The sequence below is a fragment of the Ammodytes marinus genome (assembly GCF_949987685.1).
Source record: "Ammodytes marinus genome assembly, chromosome: 23".
Classification (NCBI taxonomy): Eukaryota; Metazoa; Chordata; class Actinopteri; order Uranoscopiformes; family Ammodytidae; genus Ammodytes; species Ammodytes marinus.
The window spans coordinates 15875659-15902681 of NC_137227.1; the positions used below are offsets into that span (position 1 = coordinate 15875659).

The window sequence follows — 27023 nt, forward strand, 5'->3', positions numbered from 1 at the left end:
GATGATATCTATAAGTTGAAAAAAAAAGTTTTACCCTCGCATTAAACCATGGTTCCGATTTTCTATTTCGGCCCGCTGCAGGCAGGTTCCAGCAGGTAGTTGACCAGGTTGTGATCCTTGAAGGTCCTAGCTACCATTTCTGGTGAACAACCTTTTACAACAGCCCATGTCTGTTTTCCAAAAAAAGAGGGTGTACACACCCACCCACAGAAACACACACACACATACTTTTATAATCATTATTTTCATAAGTATCAGTAATACTTAAAGAAAGCATGTAATTGACATTGCCTGTGAGTATTACCTGTGAATTGATTGTAGGCCCCGCCAATGTTTGTAATCACTGTTCTGTAGATCAAAGTTTTGTTGGTGTTGTAGGGTCCAATGTGATATCTACCTCCTAGTGCTGCACTGAATATCACCTTGGTTCTCTCTGTGTGAAACAAAACATTCCAATCACATTCATTTGTAAAGTAGTTACAAAGCCCACATAAGAAAATGCAACCTTGTGACTTGTCTCATTTTCCTTTATTTATTCTCGAAAGATCAATTGAGGGTTACCCTCTTTTACAATGACGTCGAGTCTGTCGGGAGACCCACTACTATCACTACTCTGATCCTTTGTTGTTAGTTTGGAGGACTACTTTGTTTCAATTCAATGATGAACCTCAAATATTCCATCACAAAACACTAAATACTTCCTTCTATCATAAATAAAGTTCTTAAATGTAACTTGCCTTTGTTCCTGAGTTTCAGAATCTCAGTTTCACTGTCCGCCAGCCTGGTTTCACTGTCCGTTAGCCTGGTTTCACTGTCCGATAGCCTGGTTTCACTGTCCGCCAGCCTTGTTTCACTGTTAATCAGCCTGGTTTCCACAGCTCCTAGTTTGTCTCTTAGGACAACAACCTCTCTCAGGAGATCATACATGTCAGGATGTGTTTCAGTAGCATTACCATCATCCTGGGCCCAAGTCAAGCCACAGAACAGCAATACAAACCAAACAATGGCAACATTCATCTTCGCAAGTTGATTCAAGTCTCTCCAACCTTGCTGCCTCTGGCTGCTTTTATGTTGTTTAACGATGACCTGATCATTTTTAACAACTCATTTCACACGTGGTTTTATCATCTTATTACAAAGGACGTCTGTTATCTGTTTCAGGTCAGGTCAGTAAAGGAACAATAAGGAAACAATACACTTACTGGCACACAGATTTTATTACAGTTTTTCTCGATTGCTTTGGAGAAAAAAAAATCCATAGAAAAATTTAAATAAAGGTGAAACATCAGTATTATCATTCAAGCTTTATATATTTTTTTGCATGATTTAATAAAAACATCAACATTTATTTTTCAATCTCTTTCGACAAGCTGGTTACATTTCAGAAAAAAAATGACAAGTATACTTTATTTATTGTTATGAAGTGAACTTTATTCAGATATCAACCTGATGAAATCAAGCAATACAGTTTACAGTGAGGGCTCATTTTCAGTTGAATTACAATTTACAACACCTCACTTTGAGCAAATTTTAAGCTGGTCCTATCCCCTAACCCTAACCAACGCTGCCTTGAAGGCTCTGTTGAGGGGCACAACACACCAAACACCACATTTTAAAGTTATTGATTCTTTATCTAAACAAAGGTATTAATTTGAGTAAAGGCATCCGTCCTTACATTTGACCAACCAATGACCCGCTGAATGTGGTGTGGTAGTTGGAGCCGTACACGTGGGAGTTCGCCCCCATGCGCACATTGACTCTGTTCCCCTGCCCCAGCTGTAGGAACACAGCGTTTCCTCCGTTGTGAGACGATTCATGGACGGCCGGGTGGTCCTGTATCTGGACCACGCGCGTGCCGTTCAGGCAAAGGAAAAGCTCCGTCCCAGGTCTGCCTCCAGCGTGACTGAAGATGGTGAAGTAATAAACGCCTGCGACCGGTGCGGTGAAGACACCTGTCACATCAAGTCAAAGCCGAAATTTATTTATATAGGACATTTAAAAAACAACAATAGTTGACCCAAATTGCTGTACAAAAATACAAGAGAAAACAACAAATAGGCCTAAGATACACAACAACAACAAAATAAATCACAAATAAAATCAATTTGTGTTAAAGGCAGGTCTCAGACTCAGGGGAAGACTGTTCCAAAAGATCCCATCACATTAGTTGAGGTTTCTTTTTTGTTTTGTTTTAAACAATTAAAAAGTGAGTCATGAGTGAATGTGCTCTGATAGCATCTTATTAATTGCACATTAGCTGCATTGATTGATGAGAAGTTTTATTTATAAATGTTATGTGGCTGGATTTTTTTAAGCCATTGTGTAAAACAAATTGATAACCAAATTAAACAATGCCCTTACCTGTTGATCCACTGTAGGCATTTCCAATATTTGTAATCACCCTTTGGTAGACGAGGTCTGTCTCACTGCCGTATGGCCCAATAGCTCCCCTCGGTCCGGCCTCTGCACTGAACGCCACTGTTTTAGAGCAAAAAAATATTGTCATCGTTTTTGTATACACACCTTCACACATTGCTTTGTTTAACAATTGTTTCATTCAACTCTTCAAATGTATCAGATAGTCTCTCTCTACCATTTTTCCTCAGTTCAGCGATCTGCTTTTCGCTGTCATTCAGCCGGGTTTCCAAAGCGGCCACTTTCGCTTTCATGGCCTCGAACTCGCACATGTTGGAAAAGCAGATTGTCCCGAGCCTAAAGTCAGACTGCACTACACAAATCCAACAGGCAAATGACAAGTTGATTCTAGGTGGCTCGGTTTCTTCAGCACTGAGTCGTCCTATTTCCCCTTGTTGCTTTTTATATGATTCGATGAGCGATGATGACCTGTTAACTTTTTGACACGTAGGCCTACACAAAGCATGTTGAAATAATTAGTGGGTGAGTTGTGCAGGCACCGCAGTGACCAGTTCCGCAGGCAAACGTTTCACTTCGTGTAAGAAAAAAACTGAAACCTGCGGCCAAAGAGGAACTAAATGTGCTGTCTCTATCTGTTTAAAAGTGCCCCCCCCCCCAACCAAAAAAAAAACAAACATGGTCTTCACAGCTTCTCATCCACATAATGCTGACCACTGACAGAGGTAGGGGGGTAGAAAGAGGGGCCGACCAGTAACCATAAGGTCGCTGGTTCGATCCCCGGCACCAGACAGGAGGGTGTTAGTTGTAAAACCATAGTGGCTGGTATTACATCTACATTCAAGATTCAAAGTGTTAATTGTCATGTGCACAATAAGAAACATGTTCTCAGTTATACAATCAAATTCTTCCTTTGTTTTCCACAGACTGAATGCCAAGGATGGAACATGAGAATATTATAATATTGCCCACCATCTCTACCATTGTGTCCTTGAGCAAGACACTTAACCCCAAAACTGCTACAGGGGCGCTGTACTATGGCAAAGTGTATTAACTTGAGAGGGGATATGCGGAAAGACAAATTTCAATGTCACTATTGACTAATAAAGTAACTTAAAGGCCTACTTCACCGGTTGGAATATGAAGGTGTATTGAACTCGGAGATCCATATGAAGTATAAATGTGCAAATAAAATTTAAATCGGATCATCCTAGCCTGAGAAAAGGCAGAAAGAGTGTTTTATGGTCTCACTGTCTAACCCTACATTTCTCTTTCTGTGATGTCACAGAAAGAGAAATGATCCAATTTGATTTTTTTTTGCACATTTATACTTCATAGGATCTCCGAGTTCAATACACCTTCATATTCCAACCGGTGAAGTAGGCCTTTAACTTAACGTAGTCATGCGCCTTCCTGGAAATGCACCACATATTACTATTTCTCATACTTTTTATTCCACAAAGAAGCAATGTAAAAGGGCACAATGGAGCTGTTTTCTGCACCTTAAAAATCCCTTGTGTCCTTTGACATTGCTTCTCGTTTCCCCTGAAAGACTTTTCAACGCTGCAGCCAAAAGGTCACAAATGGTTCGACTTCTTCATTTCACTGCGTCTTTCTTTCACTTTCTATCTGTGTATGTGACAAAAAAAGAACCTCTAACCTTAAAATGTGCAATGTTTGAGAAACTCTGCCTGTGTCACTTTCGACCTTGTGCTTGAGAATATTTCGCAAGGCTCCTCTTTTTTCTTTTTGTTTCCATTTGTGACACACGACTGAGGAAGTTTTTGTACTAAGTTTACGCTTTCAGACAAACTTGTACCTCGTGTAATCAACTTTGTTACATTGTTTCATCAAATTAACTATGAACAATCATTAAAACTTTATATGTTTAACGGTTAACGTTCCAATACCAATACTTCCGTACTATTTAGTATGCCGGGAAAAGATTTAGGATGTCCCAATACATGCATGGCAATTTGCTGTATGCCAAAAAAATACCTGGATGCCCATAGATCCAATTGTATTTTGCAGTATGGAAAACAGCAGTGGCGTGCACAGACATTCTCGGGGGCATGTACTCAGAGCAAAATAAGGGTTCTTCTGTGCAGCATAACAACAAGGCATAAGGCTACTTTTTCTGCAGGCAATTGGGAATCTCTGAGCCAAATAACACAATATATCTTTTGATGGATGACCAAATGATTTTAAGGTTAATTGTACATAGACACAACCCCGTTGTCTAATGACTTGTAATAACAAGACACACATAACAGTTTTTAACACAGGAATTTGGGAAACTGGGCCGGGGACCCTGGACCTACTAGGGGGGTCCAGGGGAATGCTTCCCCGGAAGAAAAATTTGAACCTTTTAAAGTAAAATTCATCAATCTGGTGCACTTTGAGAAGAAAACTGAGGCTAAATCAATGGTGTCCTATGTGAGCTATTTAGTTCTATTTTATGGAATCATTTGGAGACACAGAATTACCAAAAGCAGTCGTCGTCTTCATTTTTTTTTTACTGGCTCAATTTAGGCCCCTCATCTTCGTAGCCCTGAACAATGTTATTTAATAAATAACAAACATATACTGCACTAATAATAGTGGCACTTCCCAAAGGCAGAATTTAAGTCCTGTGGTGATGAGCTTGTGCAGGTGGAATTTCCTGTAAAGTAACTTGCAGTACTAGCCTGGTGCTACCAGACCATCGTACTTCATTGAAGTGAAATGAAAATTGAGCAGAAGTAGGTAGGCGGGCGGAGCCAGGCTATTGCAGCACCTGACTGTGACCTAAACACCCTGCCTATATGGCCTGTTTGAAGTGGAATTAAAAATATCTTTTCACCTTAAAAAAAAGTAATTTTCGTGATGTGTGATTATGTTTTTAGATCCTATGGCCTAGGCCTAATACTATGAAAATAAAAGCCTGCCTTATATTCATCTTAACCACATTATCTGTGTATTTGCAATGATCACACGGGTAGTCGCTAGAATCATCCATACAGACACGTGACTTTATTTATATTCCACATTCAATTAGGATCAACTTCAAATATGTTATTGAACACAGAAAAATCAGCGGTGAAAAGAAAACCTCAACAACAAATAAAATCTACATGGTTTACAAAGGAGGTTAAGGTAAAGTGAATATACAACAAAACAACAGTATAGTCATTAAAGGTTCAGTAAGCGGAATGGTCAGTTTTGCTAAATTCCTGTCACTGACTGCAGTTAGCCGTCCCCTCGCTCGTCCCTACGTCCCCACATTAATGCACTGCGGTCTTCAAGCAGCGAGTTATCTAGCATCATCTCAGATAAGTAAGTGTGCTAAAACATGATAAAAACCATCAAAACAGACATTGGGAAGGATTTGTACCTGCTCCGCCATTGTAGGCACATAAACATTCACCGATCTGTCGCTCTGCGCGTGCACCGGCAGTGAGATGGGTGCCAGTTTGTAGCGTTCTCTCTTCTGATTGGATATTATTTTCGGGATCCCAGAAAAGTTTATTTGCCGATTACATGCAGAGCGGGTGACTGAGAGATCGGCTTTATGAAACGTGCACACTATGTAAGTGATCACTGTATGAATAAAGAGCGATTTAACACTTAAATTAACAAAAAAAATAAATGACTTACTTCACCTTTAATCTGCTGCCATGATCGCACAGTTTACGCGCTCTGATGCGTTCAACATCAGGGTAGATTCAAATGTAACAAAGACGCACGGCGGGAATGTCTTAATATTTTGTTGTCAAGTTTCCTCTGTTAAAAGGTTAAACATTCAAGGTGCTTTTCTAGATCTGCAGGTGAGCAGATAACTATGAGGGTTTATGAACTATGAGGGCGCACTCACACTTATCCCGGTTGACAACACTCGATTGCTAATTTTTTAAAATGTCGGTTGTGTCACAACAGTGTCATAAATTGACATCTGGATCTCGGTTTATGCACATGCGCTAGCCGGCTCCTTACTATCCGCACGGTGCCAAAGAACACCTCACACACTCACGACTTTAGGGTTCAAACAGACTACTTGCGCACGGTACAATGATGGCCAAGTGTGAGTGCACTCCCCCCCCCCCCCTCCTATTCCAAAACCAGGTAGTTTCCATCAGGTGAATACATGAGAAAGGGTGCATCATCGTTTGAACAAAGCATACAGTATGCCGGAACTTGAATACAGAACATAATTGATAAATAACAATAAGAAAATAAGAAAATACAAAAGCATTGGCAATGTACAGCTTGTAACAGAGAAGACAGTATGAAAGAAAAGGAAATACAAGGGGAAAATGCCACCGTTATAACTGCATTGAAATAAACAAGAGCGCCATCATTTCTCAGTACTTTCAGAGCTGTGCCGGTCTCATTTTTAAGGGGAATATGTTGCACTTAGTACGAGTTAATACATCAGAAGAGGACACTACTTTTGTCCTACTGTTAATTTCATAAACGTCAAGCTTGCACGATTATTTTAAAGTATTATTTGAGGCGAGAAACTGCAGGCGAAAACATTGTTTATCAAGCACTGAGACATTTTGAGATTTTTGTGTATTTAGCTTCCATAACATGTCTTCTTTCATACTAGTAAAAATGAAAGGGCTACAATGTACATTCGGTTGTTTATTTGACAAAATCTTGTCTGTTTGCATCTGTCTGTATATTTCTCCTATACAACCAGCTTTAACGGACATTATCTCATTAGCTTCTAAAGCACTTACATCAACTAAACTTTCCATCACCTGCAGTTTCTCACCTTAAATTGAGAAAGTGACTCTTCTCTTTTTGATCACGGCTTTTCAGAAATACATAATTTATTTTTAAACTAACAGACAATATCACGTTTCATAATTTTTTTGTGAGATCTTGACGCAAATAAACAAAAAAAGGTTATTTTGTTTTCCGGTATAAACATAAGCCAAAATAGCAGACTTTGTATATTGGACCAACTCATGCTATTTTTTCTTATGGAATTTTTCTCATTTTAAAAGGGGATATGTTGCCCTTAGTTAAAAAATCATAATGTATGTCTAACAACAAAATATGACGTTTCATAATTTTTTCATGAGAACTGTGTTGCAAATAAACAAACATTTTTTTGTTGTTGTTCGTATAAACATAAGCTCTCATTTTTAAAGGGGAATATGTTGCCTTTAGAAATAATTTTTTTTTAGTGAGATCTTCGCCGCAAAAAAAATAATAATTAGTTTTTCTGTTTGTTTTCGGTATAAACACAAGCCAAAATAGCAGACTTTGTATATTGAAATTGAACTAACTCATAATATTTTTTTCTTATATAGCTGTGGTCTCATTTTAAAAGGGGATATGTTGCCCTTAGAAATACTGAATACAATAAACAAAAAAAAATTAAAATGTTGTTTGATTTCATGTATACACTGCCCCAAAATAGCAGACTTTGAGAATTGAACTCATGCTATTGTTCCTTCTTAACCATTCTTTAGTGCACTAGCTCCAGTTGGCTGGTGGAGAAAGGCAGCACCCCGCTGACGTAGTACGCGATGCCCAGGGACAGGAGGGCGATCACCACTAGCAGCAGCAACACTCTCCAGAAGCCAAGATCCTCCACAAACTCCTGCCACGTGGTCCTGAAGCTGGACAGCACGCCCTCACTGCTCTGAAGGTTTGGGTTCAGCAGGGAGTGGCTCTCCATCGCACTGGGACAGACAGAGACAGGCAAAGACACAGACACAGAAGAAAGAGATAAAAGTTACACATGATATGCAGATCAGCTTTTCATCCATTGGGTTTCTTTACTGTGGTTTTCCGTGTAAATTCTAACCCCCACCCTTAACACGCACACACACACAGACACACACACACACACACACACACACACACACAGAGGAAAAGAGATTACCGTTACACATGACATTAGGGGTGTGTACATGTGTAACTGGTTAGTAAGTCATAACCGTTTAAAAGGGTTTTGAAAATGACTTCAATGAAATTACACAAACTATTTGGAGAAGATAAAAGCAAATCTGCAGAATCTGTCTGTTCCGCTGAGTGTGTGTGTGTGTGTGTGTGTGTGTGTGTGTGTGTGTGTGTGTGTGAGCGCCAGCATGGCAGACACACAACAAACACAGATGCATGCACAGTCACAGCCATTGTCACGGCACAGAGCTGAAAGATAAACTGAATATGGACGTAACCCCAGGGACATGGGAACTATATTCTTAGGGGGGTGCTGTAAATGGGAAGAGGTTCAGTAATCCAACACAGAAGTAGGCCTACTGGTTATTATGAGCAATTGGACATAAGACTTTCATTTATAATAAATTAGAATTACAAAGTATCCTTATACAAAGGCCTATAGATAAAAATAAAACAACCAGCCGTACCCCCACACCCCCACTTCCAACGGCCATGCGTAACCCGGTTGACGTGAACAACGCTCGTAAGTAGGTGCAATAGAACCCTGTAGTAAAAAGCGATGAAGCTATACTCCTGCATAAACGTGGACTTGTAGAAAGCCATAATGGCAGGCGAACAAACGTGTGTGTGTGTGTGTGTGTGTGTGTGTGTGTGTGTGTGTGTGTGTGTGTGTGTGTGTGTGAGATGCAATGACACTCTTACCTCTCGCTGTCAGCCATCTGCATGGTCTCCAGCTTGGAGTGAGTTCCTCTGTTGAAGCCTTTGACCTCCTGCTCCTCTAGACCCTCCAGCAGACGGATCGCGTCCTTGTTCACACCGCGACGCTTCGCCAGAACCAGCGGAGTGGAGCCATTGTGGTTACTGGTACAACACAACAGACAGACACACACACACACACACACACGATTAAACAAAGGACTAACATTTAAAAAAGGTGGTGTCAGCAATCTGGAGAACGCTTGTGGTAAAAATCTTCTTTGTCTGAGAAACAGCCCAACTGAACTGAACTATTGTATGTCATGGTCATACTACTAGAAAATAAAACATATTCAGATTGCACAATAACACTGACTGCTTCCTTCCAGTATATCAGATCATTGAAATACAATGACCTCTAAAGACCCAGAGTGTTGTAATGTGGAAGGTATTGCAGATATCAGTGCTGCTGAGTTGTGTCATTCATTCTATGAACACAGTAAGTGTTTGCTCAGTGTAAACACACGTCTCTCTGTGTGTCATAACTAATGAAGTGAGGGCTGTTCTGAGACACTGCGATGATTTTAGAAGTGAAAGGAAAGAAAGGATTGCCACACAGGAATTTAATCTCTCTCTCTCTCTCTCTCTCTCTCTCTCTCTCTCTCTCTCTCTCTCTCTCTCTCTCTCTCTCTCTCTCTCTCTCTCTCTCTCTCTCTCTCTCTCTCTCTCTCTCTCTCTCTCTCTCTCTCTCTCTCTCTCTCGGTAAGCAGATCATGAGGAGAGATTCAATGATTTTCACAACAAACCTGAATGCACAGTGTTAATACACAGCCTAGGCTCTGTAAACTGGAATGTCAAATGAAAGGGGGCCCACCAACATGGTCTTTTACAGAGCCTAGGCTGTGTTTAAACAACAAACTTTCTCCAGAATCACCTCTACCATAAAACAGTACTTTAGGAAGCTGAAAATTGGTACAAAGGTATGATTTTGAAAACCCTTAGAAAATACATTTCCACCACATGGATTCCTTAGGACTTTTAGTATGTTATTAATTACATATTCATGAGTCAAAAACCGTTGCAATTTTTGAGAGGCCCACCCATATTTTCTCACAAAATGCCTGGATTAATTCAAACTTAAACCTGCAGTGTGTAGAATTTGGGGTTTTATTTCCTAGCAGATTTTGTAGAAAGTAATTATAATATCCATAAGTACATTTAATTTAGTGCATAATAGCTGAATTTTTTTTTTATTATTATTATTTTTTCCCTTAGAAAGGGTCTCATATATGTCCATATTTCTGCATATTTTGGACCAAGGCCTAGTGCCGCCATCTTGAAAGTGTCATAGTTGGAATGTCATCAGGTGCATTGTTTAAAATTTAGAATTGTTCTTGTCCTTGAAGGCCACTGTAGCTTCTGTTATTATTCGAAAGGGTTGGGGTTACCCAGGAAGTGTTGCATTCTAGAACTTTGTATAACTTTCTTGATGATGTCATATTACACACTGCACCTTTAAACCCAACACACATCATTTTAACATGCCATTCCGTTCTCTTACCAGATGTCTATCTTGAGTCCGTTGGAGACCAGGAACTGAATGGTGTCTACGTGTCCACACAGGTGCAGCGCGGTGTTGCCTTGGTAATCGGTGGCGAGCAGGTCGGCGCCAAACTTGTGCAGCAGGCGGCATATGTCCACGTTGCCCCGGGCGGCGGCTAGGTGCAGCCCCGTGCGCCCGCGGCTGTCTCGTATGTTTGGGTCACAGCCCGTCTCCAGCAGCCTCTTGGCCAGAGGCAGGTCCCCGTCGATACACGCCTGCAGCAGCGGCACCGTGGTCTGGGACGAGTCCGTGATGAAGACATAGGACATGTCCGAGTGGGTGTCAGAAAATTCCAGCTTACCTGTGTGTTCCAAAGAGGAGTAAATGGTTAGGGTACATCGCAAATAATCTCAATATAAAGGTGCACTATGCAGTTTCATGGTAGAGCGATTTGTTTAGATTTACAGAGCCTGCAGTAAGTTTACAAAATACTAAAATATTCCCTCTACATGTAACAAGTGATGTGACCAAGTGTCTCCAAATGATTCCTAAAATTAGAACTAGACCGGTCTGACAGGACACACCCCTCTATATTAGATTTCAGTGTTTATTCTATTTTATATCAATATTCGTGTTGACATCCATGTGTTTTTCTACAATAGCTTTCCTGTCATGTGTTTCATAGTCTCATAATAATTCCAGAAAGTAGTTCTAGGCAGGACATATATGACACAGTTGTTTACAGAGCACAACATCATCAGATGTAGCCTCTCAAAGGGCCCCAGACTGATGCATTTAACCATAAAAGGTACATTAAACATTTTCTTCCTGAGGGGAATGTTCCCAAACCCCCCAGAAGGTGTTGTCCCCCTCTACAGTCAATTTGAAAGCATAATAACCCTATGCCGTATTCTTAAGCGGAATGTCAGACGAGGTTCATTCCAAATGGGGATAAGTTCAGGTCAATTTTTTTCTACCAAAAATGTGGTACGTGCGCATACCATCATCAGCTCTGGCCACTTTTACAAACCTTCAAAGGGAAAAACACTGCGACCACTAATAAGGGTGAATGGTCACGTGGCGCCATCTAGCGGTCGTCTAGTAGATCCTATTCTTGTATATACTATACATCACTGTGTCTCGTGTTGTGTGAATTACAATAATGTATTTTAGTATAACCACTAACCAGGCAATACATCTGAGAATGACTCCTTTGGTCCAGACTCCAGTGTAATATTTATTATTACTTAAAAAGAATTCCTTGAAATGTTGAATATGTTTTTTTTTTCAATTTGGTGTGCCATTTTGTTTTATTCCATGTTGTTCAAAATACACAACTTAAAAGCCAGAAATAGTAATAATTTCTTGTTCAAATATCTCAAATGTATCCGATACGGTCTCAAATTAAGCAATAGCACACGAGAGGGAGCATGTTGTCGCTCTATATCAGCACTGCTGTGATTCGGTCGTAGGTACGAGGCCGCAGGCCGAGTGCCGAAGAGAAACACAGCAGTGCTGATATAGAGCGACAACATGCGACCTCGAGTGTGCTATTGCTTTTATACAGCAGTTTTACAACTGAAATTCACAAGTTAACTTTAAAATGTTATCTTTAATCATTTAAGAATGTATTTGCTTCCGCCAACACAAATAGTTCGACAACAGCAATCAGAGCGGAGCGCGTTGCTAAGCAACAACTTTACGCGAGTGAGCTCGTCTTGCTTTGTTTACTCTGGTCACATTAACCACGGCGGCCCGATGTCCCGTAAAAATCACCAAAGAAACGGAACGGCGGATCTTAATCTAGTTGGTAATAAAGTCCGCTGCCCAATCCAAACCCCCACGCTTCATTTCCCAGAGTTTACGAGTGTATTTCGGCCCGGGGGAAGTAACGTTATACAATGAGGTGGGCAAGCTAGGCTAGGCTAATATGCTGCGCTCGTATTATTCAGCAGCCTGAGTTTATCTCCACACACTATTGCTGTCTTCAGTAACGTGAGTGTGAGTGACTACCGCACACTGTCTCTGTCTGTGTGTCTGTGTGTGGCAGCGATGCCCTCTCACAGGGGAGAGACTCGCCACAGTCAACCTGAGTCACACACACACAGATAACACACAAGTGAAGCTCCGGCTCATCAGTGAGCCGCGGAGTGATTTTGACAGTTGGTCTACAGTTTGGTGAACAGTCAGAGTGATGTTGTTGGCTAATATCAGCACTCCTTCAGAACGCTCAGAAGGTCTCTCGTCCAATCAAATCACTCGCTCAGAACCAACTGCTGTATAATTGACCATATCTGATAATTTGTTATTTTACAAAAAAATCTACAAATATTTTTGAGTTTCTAAATCGCATCACCAGAAAAAATGGTTGCTATAATCCTACGTAGCATGTCTTTTTGCATGTCATTTTAATAGCTTTAAATGCCTCATTTTAAAGTTATTAAGTCATAAAATGCTTTTCTTAAATAGTCTTTTTAAGAATATTGAGAAATCATGAAGTAAAATAAAGTATTTGGCAGATCTCCAGATTATCCACACTTGCACACCAAACGTGGAAAAAATGCCACTGGTACCTGTATAGCCTATGTTACAATAAACATCACTTAATGTACTGGTTAGCGCCTGGACACACAAAGGGTAACATTACTCACATTCGATGCAAACTCTGCATAAGCTCCATAACATCTTATTTAGCTAAAGAGCGACTTACAAAAGCATTTCATCTAATCTTCCCTTTTTTAGGCCTATCACTGCAGCTAACGTTATACTGTTAAACATCGCATTTCGCTATTGCTTCATAGCTGCACCGTAGCAATACGAATCTTTATTATTCCATCTTTATTACCCATTAACTGTCATTTCATAATATGTAACTTTTGGATGGACAGATTGTACAAGCAGAATGGAACGTTAGCAGTTATCTTAGCATGAAAGCTAACACACACATATATAATTTAACTATTGCACAATCATTCACATGACCTTAACTAGTATTGTAGAGGGTTTTTAAGCTGTCGGGTGTTCTGTATTTACCTGTTTATATGTCCCAACCCAAGGAGAAATGTTATAGTTCGCTTTTCTTCGAGCTAGCGTTGCTAACAGCGCTAGCAGTGTTGTTGTTGTTATGCGACGGTTCTTCTTCAGGTTTTTCTATTCAGGCGGATAATAAGCGTTTGGCGCCCCCCAGTGTCGTAGTGAGTATGGTGCGGTTTATATACATTCTATGGTAGCCTACAGTTTCACGTTTTATTTTTTATTTGTCAAATGGAGGTTAGTAGGAACAGTACAATACACTGAAATGTACCGGTCTCTTCAGCATTATACAAATTAAAATATTAACTAAAATAGAACATGTTTTTTTATAGAATACGCATTTTACCTGTATTACAATCTGACTTGAACTCATTCTGCTGAACTGTGTTGGTGGTAATTGTTTTGTGATTTCATTGCATATGCTTTGTTGACTTGTTTGTATGATTTTATTATTATTATTACCAGCTTTGAGGTGTGAATGCTGATGCTGAAAAGTTGATGCTAGACCAGACAGCTAGAGGATCAATATATACAGCTCTTGAAAAAATTAAGAGACCAGTCTGGATTTTTCTTCAATCTTTATCTCTACATTACTTAATGGTAATGCTCTTAATGACAATTTTTTGGGGGGGAATTTGGTAGAAATGTTGTCAGTAGTTTATAGAATAAAACCAAAATGTTCATTCTACTCAAACGTATGCCTATAAATAGTAAAACGAGAGACACTGAACATTTGGAGTGGTCTCTTATTTTTTTTCAGAGCTGTATGTATATGAATGGGATTGAAAAGTTGAACGATGTTGAAATTTTACAAAAAATCGAATGAAGCTAAAAACATGTATTTACATTTTCCAACTTTTATTGTGAAAAGTGGAATAAAGTTGAGCTATTTTAAGTGTAATTGAAAAGTAGAATAATTCTCATAATACACACGCTGAATCCCAATCAATAAAATGTTGTATTAGGGTTATCACTTGACAATTATTAAATAAAACTACTTTTTATATTGGATTTTAGTGCTAGTTTTATTTTCATTTCAGTTTTTTTTTCAAGTCTCAGGCATCATGTAAAAACCAAATTAAAGAACAGCTATACCATGAAAAATACTCAGACACCATTTTGTGTTGTTTACAGACAGACAGACAGACAGACAGACACACACACACACACACACACACACACACACACACACACACACACACACACACACACACACACACACACACACACACACACACACACACACAATACCATGAAATTACTGAGACACTACTTCTTGTTGTATAAAATAACTAGCATTTGAAACACTCGGTTAGTTTACAGACTTTATTTCAAAGTGTGTGAGCACAGAAATACACTTTACAGTAACAGACATGTTATTACCATTTTTATTCTTTTTGTGTTACGGATCCTCTTTGAGGAAAAATGCATTTTCTTTTCCGTCTCTCCAGGCACTTACAGTATGTCTTACTGTATAAAACATTCCACTCTCTCTTGGTATTTAAACGTGGGCTTATAAAACCAAACAGACAATTAAAAAAAAAATAAAATGGTTCTAGCGTCATTTAAATCATCAGTGGTGAATATATTTTCCATATTTGAAAAAAAAAAAAAAAAACAAGACCCCTATGGCAATTTTTTATATTTTTTTATATCTCATAATATTTAATGTACACATAATTTTCTTCCCATTCCCTCCCATCTCAGTAAATACAAACCAGGGGATAGTGATAGTATTGATGACTTAATAGTAATTACAAAGTAGATTACAAGACAACAACAACAACGGTTGACGGAGAAAAAATGAAATAAAATAATCAAAGTACATTGTGACATAGTAGTAAAATCAGGGAAGAGAGACTCAGAGGTCATAGTGGTTACAAGTCGCCCAGTAGCTTTTCTCTGTCCACGGATAACACTATAAAACAATCAGCCATTTTTTATTAATACACACTTTTATTTTTACATTTCAAACCAAACCCAATGTTACATTTTTGGTCCTAGATTTCTTTGCGTATTTCTGCAACTGAATCGAAAGCTAAAATCTACTTCGCAAACAAAGTAAATGTAAAAAAAATTATCAATTGTGATCTTCCTAATCGTTCATATATTTGTCATAAATATGACTGCACAGTTGACATTTTAATTGACAATCATTTTTCAGTTTTTCAGTTACCGCAATGAGTTTTTGCACCATATTGTAATAAGTTGTTAATTATTGGTCAAGATTTTTAAAAAATCCTTAAAATTGTAACAATTGGAGGCGTTATTGCATTAATAAGATTTAAGTTTGATTTATTGGCTATACAGTATCACACTTCCATGGCACTTAGCCTTACTATTCTAACCAGCCATTTATGTAACAGCTTACTACATAATGGGCAAAAAGCCTCTCTCATTATTTGTCAGAAACTGTTTAACGTAATCGGCAAGTTGCTACATAATCGGCTTTTATAACGTTAAAAATTATAAAATGATTATGTTTTTGGCAGTTACATGAGCAACTTTGTCCTCTTTTATCTTTATCCGAGGACAGAGAAAATAAACACAGACTGGAGAAAAATAAATTGGAAATAAACTAAAAAGAGCGAAGACATCATTATAGAATTGTTTTGCTCCGACATAATTCCCTTTTGGGGGAAATACAGTAAGCACTATGTACAGCAGTAATAAACAAGAGCGTGTGTTGAGTTGAGTTGAATTGAGTTTGAAATATAAATGAAAAGTTTACCGGGATTTGAAAAAAACAAACAAAAAAAAACACTGTTTTGGTCACAACATAAGGAAGAGAGACTGTGTAGATGTGGTGGAAATACGCCCCTTAAAAAGGTGCTCCGAGGAACTTTCAGTTTGTGTTCATTCTTGCACCCCCTTTGGACAAACGCGGTAGTGCTTTTACTATGCCAGCTGTTGTTCCTGGGTGAGCATATATACCCATGACAACGGCATTAAGAAAAACTATATGAAAATAGTATTCTTTGCACTGATGGTCTCGTTTGCTGGTACATGTCATTTATGATCATCACAGGAAAAATGAGACAGTTTCAGAAATATGTAAAAGCCTCATAGCACCTTTAAAATTTGACTTTTTCGTTGTGTTGACCCACATGAGCTCACATCAGTGCAATATATACAGTATATATCTATATATATGAATGGGTGGCCTCATTTAGGTTCCATTACTAGAGTTAGCAGTATGCAGAGGTTTTTGGTTTTAGCATGGTTAGCCTTTATTTATTTATTTATTTATTGCATGCAGTTTTATGAAATATATATTTGTAAATTTTGCCTTTCAAGTCCACTGCCAGGGTTTTGTAGCACCTTATAGTAAAGTCATATTGCGAAGAATTACTGGTCACAGGAATATGCTACATGGATAAAATGCACTGTATTGTTAAATGGCAGCACCGGTTTTGTTTTTGCACATTAACTAAAAAAAAAAAAAAAAAAAAGAATTATAGTGTTGTAAGCTTACTTTAAAGTTTGGCTAAATGTTCTTAACTTCAGGTCCACGTACTAGCTTCACTGGCAAATGGACTTTGTTCATAAAAAGTTCCCATTTCGTCAAACTTACTTCCATCTTATATTACGCATTAAGCAAGATTTCCTTTCAGAAAACATTGCTGGAAGCTAAGAAAATAACCTGTAACTTACATAAGATAATATGTATATGGCATTCTATTGTCGGTAAAATTATCGCTAGAAGCAGTGACTGTCGGACATATAATGAACAAACATGGGAATTATAAAAAGGATATTTTAAAAAAAAAATCGGTTTCTTTTCTGCGCTAAAAAGTCGCCTTTGGTCCAATTGTATCTTTAATCATTTTACCTTAAAGGCGTTTTGTATACATTTTGAGGTGGCACTCTCCGAGGTATCCGAGAATGGTTCTGCCCCCCCCTGCCCCTCCCCCAAAAAAAGTGATATTGAGAAAAAAAAATGACAAAATTAAAAAACACACAGATACACATATAACACAATAGCACCATTTGTCAGTGATAATCGAAGAGAAGAGCGAACAAACTCTGAGCCCTTCTCTGGCCATTCACCCCCCCCCCCCCTCCTCCCTCCAAACTCATCTTTTTCTTTTCTTTTTGTTATTTAAAGCTATAGCACGTAACTTTTTCGTATGAATGAATGGTCGGTCACATTCAAGTCATTCGCCAAATGAGTTGACACAAAGTTGATCAAGCCTATCAGCTCCACAAAACTCTCTCTGTATTTCTCAGTATGGCAGCGTTTACAAACTGGTGTCCCCCCCCCCCCCAATGACACTGTTGCAGGAGCTCAGAAAAATCCCAAGAAATGTTTCAGTTGTTTATTCTACTGCTAAGAAAAATCCTGGACCATGTAGATGCACCGACAGTGTTGTTGTAATTACTCAGAATTCCTCATTTGGGGGGGGGGGGGGGGGTTAATGACATAAGTTACGCACTACAGCTTTAACAAGGCATTCATTCCTAAAGTGGATCGAAAAACTAAAAAAAAAAAAAAAACGTAGGCCGACTTTGTTGTTGTTGTATTATGACACCGTCAGTTGATCGTCGGCGTGGAGACAGGGGGGTGGGGAGGGGGCGGGGGGGTTGCTCATTTTCATTTTCAGTCAGTCACATGTTCTTGTTTGTATAGATTTCTTTATAGATCATCTCCAATAACTCTTTATTTCTTTCTTCCTATCCATCCCTCCATCCATCCCTCCATCCGTTTCCTACTACAAGAGCTTGCTGCAGACCTGGCAGCGGCTGACTTTGGTGCGTTCCGATCCCCCCTTGAGTGTCTCCATGCCGGGGGAGAAGGCAAACTGCTCGCGGGGGTCCACGGTGGTCAGCCAGAAGCTGTATTTGTTGGCGAAGAAATGGCACGTGCCCTTTGCGCCGTTGCATTCGATGAATGGAGTCGCACGGAAATCTTCCAAACAGGAACCGGGCGAAACCAGCGACTGACCGCCGCCCTCTGCGCCTGCCGCTGTGTGCTGCAAGAAATAGACGTTTAAAACAGTGTGAGTTTTTTTTTAGATTTTGTCTTAAAGGTACAGTGTGTAATATAGGAGTGTTTAAGAGTCATCTAGTGGTGAGATTTTAGGTTGAAATGCTCCGCTTATATTCCATTTCTACCAATGCCAATACATTCTACACATACAGCTCTAGAAAAAAATTAAGAGACCAGTCTGGATAATTCTTAAATCTTCATCTCTACATTACTTAATGGAAATGGTTGTAATGACAATATTTTTGAGGGGAATTTGGTTGAAATGTTTTTAGTAGTTTGTAGAAGAAATTCTAAATGTTGATTTTACTCAAACGTATGCCTATAAATAGCAAAACGAGAGACACACACCAGTCTGTTAAATGCTATAACTGTATATTATGATAAACTGGGTCATGTCTAGTGTTTATGTTACCATGAGGAAGGAGTATCCTATCCAGAGGCTCCTCCAGCCAGGGGGGCAGGTGGGCATGCTCATGTCCTGACTGTGGACCGCTACGGCCTGGGACGGGGCCTCGCACACTGAACACCTGGAGGAGGGTGGGGGGGGGGGGGTTCAGTTAATATACAAGCACAGGCAGAGAGAGAGAGACAGACAGGCAGGTAGGCAGACAGATCTATCTATCTATCTATCTATCTATCTATCTATCTATCTATCTATCTATCTATCTATCTATCTATCTATCTATCTATCTATCTATCTATCTATCTATCTATCTATCTATCTATCTATCTATCTATCTATCTACCTATCTATCTATCTATCTATCTATCTATCTATCTATCTATCTATCTATCTATCTATCTATCTATCTATCTATCTATCTATCTATCTATCTATCTATTTTTTTTAACCTTTATTTATACAGGTATATCCCATTGAGACCGAAGACTCTTTTGCAAGGGAGACCTGTTTTCCTTTCCCACGTTACCATTCACACACACATTCATACACCGATAGCAGCAGCTGACTATGGACATTCACATCTATCTATCTATCTATCTATCTATCTATCTATCTATCTATCTATCTATCTATCTATCTATCTATCTATCTATCTATCTATCTATCTATCTATCTATCTATCTATCTATCTATCTATCTATCTATCTATCTATCTATCTATCTATCTATCTATCTATCTACAGTCAAGTGCGAAAGTTTGTGAACCCCTTGAACATTTTGGAATTTTATTTATTTTTACCATTATTAATTCATTTTTATCAATGCCAGTATTTTTTATATGAAATAACAGATGTTTGTTTATCAATTCAACATTTTTCTTTCCCAGAAATAAATTGTTAAAACAGATAAAACAAATTATTTGACAACTGTTGTATGATCAAAAGTTTGTGAACCCTAAACTGCATTGCTTAAATGGAGCAGGTAAACACAATCAGATGGGCCAAATTGAGTCATGAAATGGACCAATGTAGTGAGAGATCTTTAGGGAAGAAATTGGGCGGCACTAGATACAACAGAGATAAAACCAGGTCAGTTTAGGCTCACCAAAGTGAACCCATACTGGTCAGACATGCTAAAAGGGAAACAAATCTCTGAGGATCTCAGGAATAGAGTTGTGATGCTGCACATTTGTCTGGGGACAGCTATAAATTATTTAAAAAAAAGTTTGAGCTCCATCGGTCCACCGTGAGGCAAATCATCTGCAAATGGAGAGCTTTAAGAGTGACTGAACATCTGCCTAGAAGTGGACTTCCTTCAAAAATATCCACAAGCGTCACAAGATAAGTGATTTTTCAGTTAAAAGCCAACCCAAACATTACATCTAGTGATTTGCAGACCTCTCTTGCAGCATCTGGGACAGATGTGCATGGTTCCACAATAAGAAGAAAACTCAGTCAAAATGGCTTTCATCGGAGGGTTGCTAAAGAAGCCTCTGCTCTCAAAAAAGAACAAAACTGCTTGTCACAACTTTGCCTAAGAGCACTTTGAGATACCTGAAGTCTTATTCTGTGGACAGATTAGTCCAAAATTGAACTGTTTGGTCATAACCAAAACTGCCATGTTTGGGAAAAAATGCAATTCTGCCTACCACCTAGAGAACCTTCTCCCAAGTGAATAATGGTGGTTTCAAATTGTCTGCAAATCTCCAGATGTAATGTTTGGGTTGGCTTTTACCTGAAAAATCACTTTTCTTGTGGCGTTTGAGGATATTTTTGAAGGAAGTCCACTTCTAGGCAGATGTTAAGTCACTCTTAAAGCTCTCCATTTGTAGATGATTTGCCTCACGGTGGACCGATTGGGCTCAAATTTTTTTTTTATGAATTTATAACTGTCCCCAGACAAATGTGCAACATCAAAACTCTATTCCTGAGATTTGTTTCCCTTTTAGCATGTCTGACCTGTATGGGTTCACTTTGGTGAGCCTAAACTGACCTGGTTTTATCTCTGTTTTATCTAGTGCCACCCAATTTCTTTCCTAAAGATCTCTCATTACATTGGTCTATTTCATCAACCAATTTGGCCCACCTGATTGTGTCAACCTGCTCGATTTAAGCAATGCAGCTCAGGGTTCACAAACTTTTGCACATACAACATTCGTCAAATAATTTGTTTTATCTGTTTTAACAATTGATTTCTGGAAAAGAAAAATGTTGAATTCATAAACAAACATCTGTTATTTCATATAAAAAATACTGGTATTGATAAAAGTGAATTAATAATGGTAAAAATAAATAAAATTCCAAAATGTTCAAGGGGTTCACAAACTTTCGCACTTGACTGTATCTATCTATCTATCTATCCATCCATCCATCCATCCATCCATCCATCCATCCATCCATCCATCCATCCATCCATCCATCCATCCATCCATCCATCCATCCATCCATCCGTGTGTTTTGTTCTGTACCTGCTGATGTACTGTTGGATCTGTTGATCGGCGACGGGCATCATAGGGATGGATGCGGCGGTGGCGAGCCAATAGGATTTGTCGTTGCGGCTGGCGTAGTAACACACCTCGTTAGGGTTACAGTACAGGAAGGGGATGGTGCTGAACCGAGGGAGGCAGGACCCGGGCTGACCTGGTGGGGGGAAAGAGAGAGAGGGGAGGGGGTTAGAAATACACTTAGTACAGCTGTTCTTTGTGTGTAATATAATCATATGTACAGTCGAAACCGAAATGATTCATACCCCTGGCAAATTTTATTATTAACATTTGAACCAAAAATTAGCATGTCCAAAATTAAGCCTTTGTTACAGTGTCTGTGTGTGTGTATCCGTGTTACATTGTTTGTGTGTGTGTGTGTGTGTGTGTGTGTGTGTGTGTGTGTGTATCCGTGAAACATTGTGTGTGTGTGTGTGTGTGTGTGTGTGTGTGTGTGTGTGTGTGTGTGTGTGTGTGTTTAGTCAATAGTTCCATACCGAGGTCTTGGTTGTGAGCCTTCTCCTGTCCCTCCACGTACAGCAGACTGTACCCGTCCCAGAGCTTGGCCATGCCCTGTGGACACATGGGCACCTGGGCGTCCTGACTGTGTTTCACCAGAGTAAAGCCGATGCCTGAGCTACGGCCCACCCCGCCCGGTGTGCCCTGCCTGCCCTGTTTACCGGGGATACCTGGTGGGGTCAGGGTGGGGACATTATTAGAGTAATACGTTTTATTTGTAAAGCACTTTTCTATGTCAAAACAGACAGACAGACAGACGCACGCGCACACACACACACAGAGACACTGATACCTTGTTCTCCAGTGCATCACAAACACAAACACAAACACTCACTCACTCACACACACACACACTCACTCACTCACTCACTCACTCACTCACTCACTCACTCACTCACTCACTCACTCACTCACTCACTCACTCACTCACTCACTCACTCACTCACTCACTCACTCACTCACTCACTCACTCACTCACTCACTCACTCACTCACTCACTCACTCACTCACACACACACACACACACACACACACACACACACACACACACACACACACACACACACACACACACACACACACACACACACACACACACACACACACACACACACACACACACACACACACACACACACACACACACACACACACACACACACACACCTTGTTCTCCAGTGGGACCGGGGAAACCGGGGGGTCCGGCGTCACCGATAGGACCAGGGATCCCACCAGCTCCAGTCCGGCCCAGTTTACCCACAGGGCCCGGGCGACCCTTAGGACCTGCAACACAAATGTAATCAAACTTTTAATTTCATTTAATTTGATTTTATTGTCATATTTCCGTTTCAAATATGTGTGCATATGTCTCGTACAATAAGAAACTGCTTAACTGTGTTTATATTTTCCGAGTCATATTTTCATTTGAAGCCTAATGTAAATAGGGAGATGATACTTATAAACACACACACACACATACACACACACACACACAAAAAACCTGCAGCAGAAATGTAATCAAACTTTTAATTTGATGTCTGTTCGAGTTAGGGTTCATATTCACTCTTTCATATTATTCATAGACGTACACATACAGTAGGCACATGGGAAACCTGTGTATTTTCATTATATATATTATCTTTTTTAACGTATTTTTATTTATTTATATTTTATTTTTTTATTAACATAGTAGCTCTGGAGCAGTTTGGGGTTAAGGGTCTTGCTCAAGGACACAATGGTAGAGATGGAATGCACCGTCTGATGTAATAGCAGCCACCACTACTTTTACTACTAACACCCTCCTGTCCGGTGCCGGGGATCCAACCAGAGACCTCGTGGTTACTGGGAGGAGGAACCAGAGACCTCATGGTTACTGGGAGGAACCAGAGACCTCATGGTTACTGGGAGGAGGAACCAGAGACCTCATGGTTACTGGGAGGAGGAACCAGAGACCTCATGGTTACTGGGAGGAGGAACCAGAGACCTCGTGGTTACTGGGAGGAACCAGAGACCTCATGGTTACTGGGAGGAGGAACCAGAGACCTCATGGTTACTGGGAGGAGGAACCAGAGACCTCATGGTTACTGGGAGGAGGAACCAGAGACCTCATGGTTACTGGGAGGAACCAGAGACCTCATGGTTACTGGGAGGAGGAACCAGAGACCTCATGGTTACTGGGAGGAGGAACCAGAGACCTCATGGTTACTGGGAGGAGGAACCAGAGACCTCATGGTTACTGGGAGGAGGAACCAGAGACCTCATGGTTACTGGGAGGAGGAACCAGAGACCTCATGGTTACTGGGAGGAGGAACCAGAGACCTCATGGTTACTGGGAGGAGGAACCAGAGACCTCATGGTTACTGGTCGGCCCCTCTCTACTCTAGGCCATCCTACCACCCCTATGTCCAAACTAGTTCAATGGTTAAAAAAATACACAAACAACATTAACAACACCAGACTGTTTCCCTGCTCACCTGGGCCTGCTGGTCTCCCGGGCTGGCCTGGTTCTCCGGGGGTCCCGGGCAGTCCGCTCTGACCGGGGAACCCTGGGTCTCCGTAGCGCTGTCCTGTTGGCACGGGCGGCGGAGAGATACCGGGCAGACCCTTACGACCGGGACGTCCTACAAGGCAAGGCAAAGGAAAAGGAAAAGGCTCATTCAAAAGCCAACTTAAAAACTCACCTCTTCAAGAAAGCATATTGAAAAGATATCAGTTAAACCTTTTCCCACTTTTAATATATATGGAGTAAAAAACATGATTAACATTTCATACAACATTGCCCATGTGTAAAATGGAAGGGTATTCATGTAATGAGTATTGACAATCACCTAATAAAGCTACTATACTGTAGATTTTTTTTTTTTTTTTTCAATAACATTATACAATCGCTATTATAATATAATGAATGAGGTTTTTCTTCCCTCAGTTTTCCCTTGGCCCAGCTGTCTTGTTCATCCTAACCCTACATTTAACCATGTGTAATGTCAAACATGGGAAAATGTAGGGTTAGACAGAGAGACCATAAAACACTCTTTCTGCCTTTTCTCAGGCTAGGATGAACCGATTTCTAAAATGTTTGCACATTTATACTACATAGGATCTCAGAGTTCAATACACCTTCATATTTCCACCGGTGAAGTAGGTCTTTAAGTCTTTAAGTCCGCCTACCTTGTATTCCTTTGGGTCCTTTGCCGCCATAGTAACCAGAGTCACCAGGGAAACCTTTCAGACCAGGACCTCCGCTGTAGCCAGAGGCACCGGTCTCTCCTGAAAAAGCAAAAAAAATTAAACGTTTTACTTTAGTTAAAGGTGCTACGAGTTACTTTCAGGTTTGGTCGATTCAAGCGGCACCTTTGGACAAAAGCGGTAGTGTTTTTACTACGCCAGCTGTTGTTCTTGGGTGAGCGTACCCATGACAAAGGCATTAAGAAAAACTATATAAAAAAAGCATTCTTTGAGTTTGCACTGATGGTCTCCTTTGCTGTAACATGTAATTTATGATCATCAGAGGAAAAATTTGATTGTTTCAGAAATATTTAAAAGTTCCTCGTAGCACCTTTAAAGTGACTATGGTGAACACACACACACACACACACACACACACACACACACACACAGTAAGTAACAGTTTAAAGCCTTAAGTACATGGAGCTTCAATTCACCTTTGTACCCAGGACTTCCAGGGAGTCCGCTGGCTCCGGGGCCGCCCGAGTCTCCCTTCCTGCCGGGAGAACCAGGGAACCCAGGCAGCCCGGAGTCTCCTCTATCCCCCTGAGCAGTGCCCGGGCCTGGGGGGCCGGGAGGGCCGGTGGGGCCCTGGAACCCTGGTGGAGAGAGAGAGAGACAGAGAGGAGAGGAAATTAGACAGAGCAAAGGAACTGAAAATAAAGTAAGGACACAGAAAGGGTTGTCCCCAACTCGGACATTTTTTAGTGCTGTCTATTCAAAATCAAGAGAGAAGAGACAGGAAAGGAATCAGAAAGATTTTTGTGCTTTTAATTTTGTTCTGTATTTTGTATATGTTTCTTTGATATTTTTTTGATACGTATGAAATACATTTAATAAAAATGTTTTTAAAGAAAGGACACTGAAAGGGTTGTCCATGACATCAACGAAAAAAGTGCAAGTAAAAAATTAGACCCTTTTCGATTTGTAGACTGGGGGGTTATATTGTTGTTTCCAAGGGGACCTAGCTTTTACTACTGACCTGGAATGATTAGGTTATCCTGTTTGATTATAAAGCAGGACTATTATATTATGTAACTGCCCTGATAATAATAATAATAATAAAAAATAGATAATCACAGAATTTCCGCCCTGGAAAATGTATTGATGAAATGCATTTACCATACTCTCCATCGAGTCCAGGCAGGCCGGGGTCTCCGGAAGGACCCAGAATATTAGAACCGACTGTCTGACCGGGAGGACCGGGAAGACCGGGGAACCCTGGAAGTCCTGGACCACCTGAACAACAGGACAAAACAGCAACAGTTCTTATATGGATATCATGATATTGTTTTGAATGTATTGTTTTTTTTAACATTTATTTAGCAGCAGTTATTATTTGGATATCACAGTATTATTTAAAAAAAAAAAAATTATTTAAGTTATGTAAACAGGTAAATCCCATTGAGACCGGAGACTCTTTTTCACGGGAGACCTGTTCCCATTCCCACGTTACCATTCACACACACACACATTCACACACCGATAGCAGGCTGACTATCGGGACAAACAGAGCAGTTGTTATTTGGATATCACAATATTATTTTTAAATAAAGTATTTAAGAGTCTATCCCACCTGATGCTCCTCTCTCTCCCTTGGGTCCGTTGTATCCGGGACCGCCTGGATAGGACACGCCCCTCTCTCCCTTCAGCCCGGGAATACCATTGGAACCCGGGCGACCACCCCCACTCGCACCTGGACACAAAGAAAAGAAAAACATTTAACAGTTTAGCTTCAAAATCTGACTGTGTGAGTTTGAGGAACTCAACATCATGTTGGCTGATCACAGGCTGCCTAAAAAGCCTAAAAAGCCTAAAAAGCCTAATAAGTTGGTTAAAATAACGAGTTCCTTGCCTGGTGTTCCTGGGAGGCCTTTAGGTCCAGCGAGCCCGTTAAGTCCATCCAATCCAGGTGATCCGGGTAGACCTGTAAAAGTACATCAGAGTGGATTGCTTGAATAAAAAAAAAATGACAAGTATCGTATAAGTTAAAGAAGAGGGGAAAGAACAAGAGAACAAGAGAAAACATTTGAAGATTTCTTTTAGAAACGTATTCGTTTTTTTCATTCAAATATTTTTTTTTCATTTTTGTCTCGGACAATTTTCTTGTCAAATGACCCATGGAGACCGCTAATGCCAATTGTCACACTTCTATCATCAACTGAAAGATTGTAGCACTTATCTGCTCCACTATAAGTTAAAGAAGAGGGGAAAGAACAAGAGAACAAGAGATAACAGGGGAAAGAAAAGAGAGAGAGAGAGAGTGTTGCTCTGACCCTTGGCCCCGGGACCTCCGGGTCCGGCGGGCAGACCAGGCTGTCCGTCTTCCCCTCTCCTGCCTGGGAAGCCGGGAAGACCTTTGGGT

The 27023-nt window shown here is 40.2% G+C and overlaps 3 protein-coding genes across 4 annotated transcripts in view; all 3 read right to left on the reverse strand.

Annotated features, from left to right (window-relative positions):
- Window positions 1-1541: 1541 nt before the first annotated feature.
- Window positions 1542-2774, reverse strand: LOC307269570 (complement C1q-like protein 2). Its single transcript, XM_080052551.1, has 3 exons — window positions 2594-2774; window positions 2362-2478; window positions 1542-1952 (listed from the first exon to the last, which is right to left on the reverse strand). Exons 1-3 carry the CDS (start codon window positions 2685-2687, stop codon window positions 1672-1674), a joined length of 492 nt encoding a protein of 163 aa, XP_079908677.1. The 5' UTR covers window positions 2688-2774; the 3' UTR covers window positions 1542-1671.
- Window positions 2775-5363: 2589 nt separating this feature from the next.
- Window positions 5364-13658, reverse strand: ankrd46b (ankyrin repeat domain 46b). Its single transcript, XM_080051664.1, has 4 exons — window positions 13541-13658; window positions 10526-10868; window positions 8971-9129; window positions 5364-8048 (listed from the first exon to the last, which is right to left on the reverse strand). The coding sequence occupies exons 2-4, from the start codon at window positions 10834-10836 to the stop codon at window positions 7832-7834; spliced, it is 687 nt and encodes a 228-aa protein (XP_079907790.1). The 5' UTR covers window positions 10837-10868; window positions 13541-13658; the 3' UTR covers window positions 5364-7831.
- Window positions 13659-17662: 4004 nt separating this feature from the next.
- The window catches only part of col4a6 (collagen, type IV, alpha 6), a 158604-nt gene continuing 149243 nt past the window's right edge, over window positions 17663-27023 (reverse strand). For both annotated transcript variants that reach the window (XM_080051972.1, XM_080051973.1), the window contains 12 exons: window positions 26935-27023; window positions 26514-26585; window positions 26235-26354; window positions 25781-25897; window positions 25096-25257; window positions 24602-24700; window positions 23908-24054; window positions 22601-22717; window positions 21913-22104; window positions 21401-21572; window positions 18943-19057; window positions 17663-18513 (listed from right to left, as the gene is read on the reverse strand). The exon at window positions 26935-27023 is cut by the window's right edge and continues 19 nt beyond it. In XM_080051972.1, the coding sequence (XP_079908098.1) occupies window positions 18253-18513; window positions 18943-19057; window positions 21401-21572; window positions 21913-22104; window positions 22601-22717; window positions 23908-24054; window positions 24602-24700; window positions 25096-25257; window positions 25781-25897; window positions 26235-26354; window positions 26514-26585; window positions 26935-27023 (1663 nt within the window). In that variant the 3' untranslated portion in view covers window positions 17663-18252. The remainder of the gene's footprint in view (window positions 18514-18942; window positions 19058-21400; window positions 21573-21912; window positions 22105-22600; window positions 22718-23907; window positions 24055-24601; window positions 24701-25095; window positions 25258-25780; window positions 25898-26234; window positions 26355-26513; window positions 26586-26934) is intronic.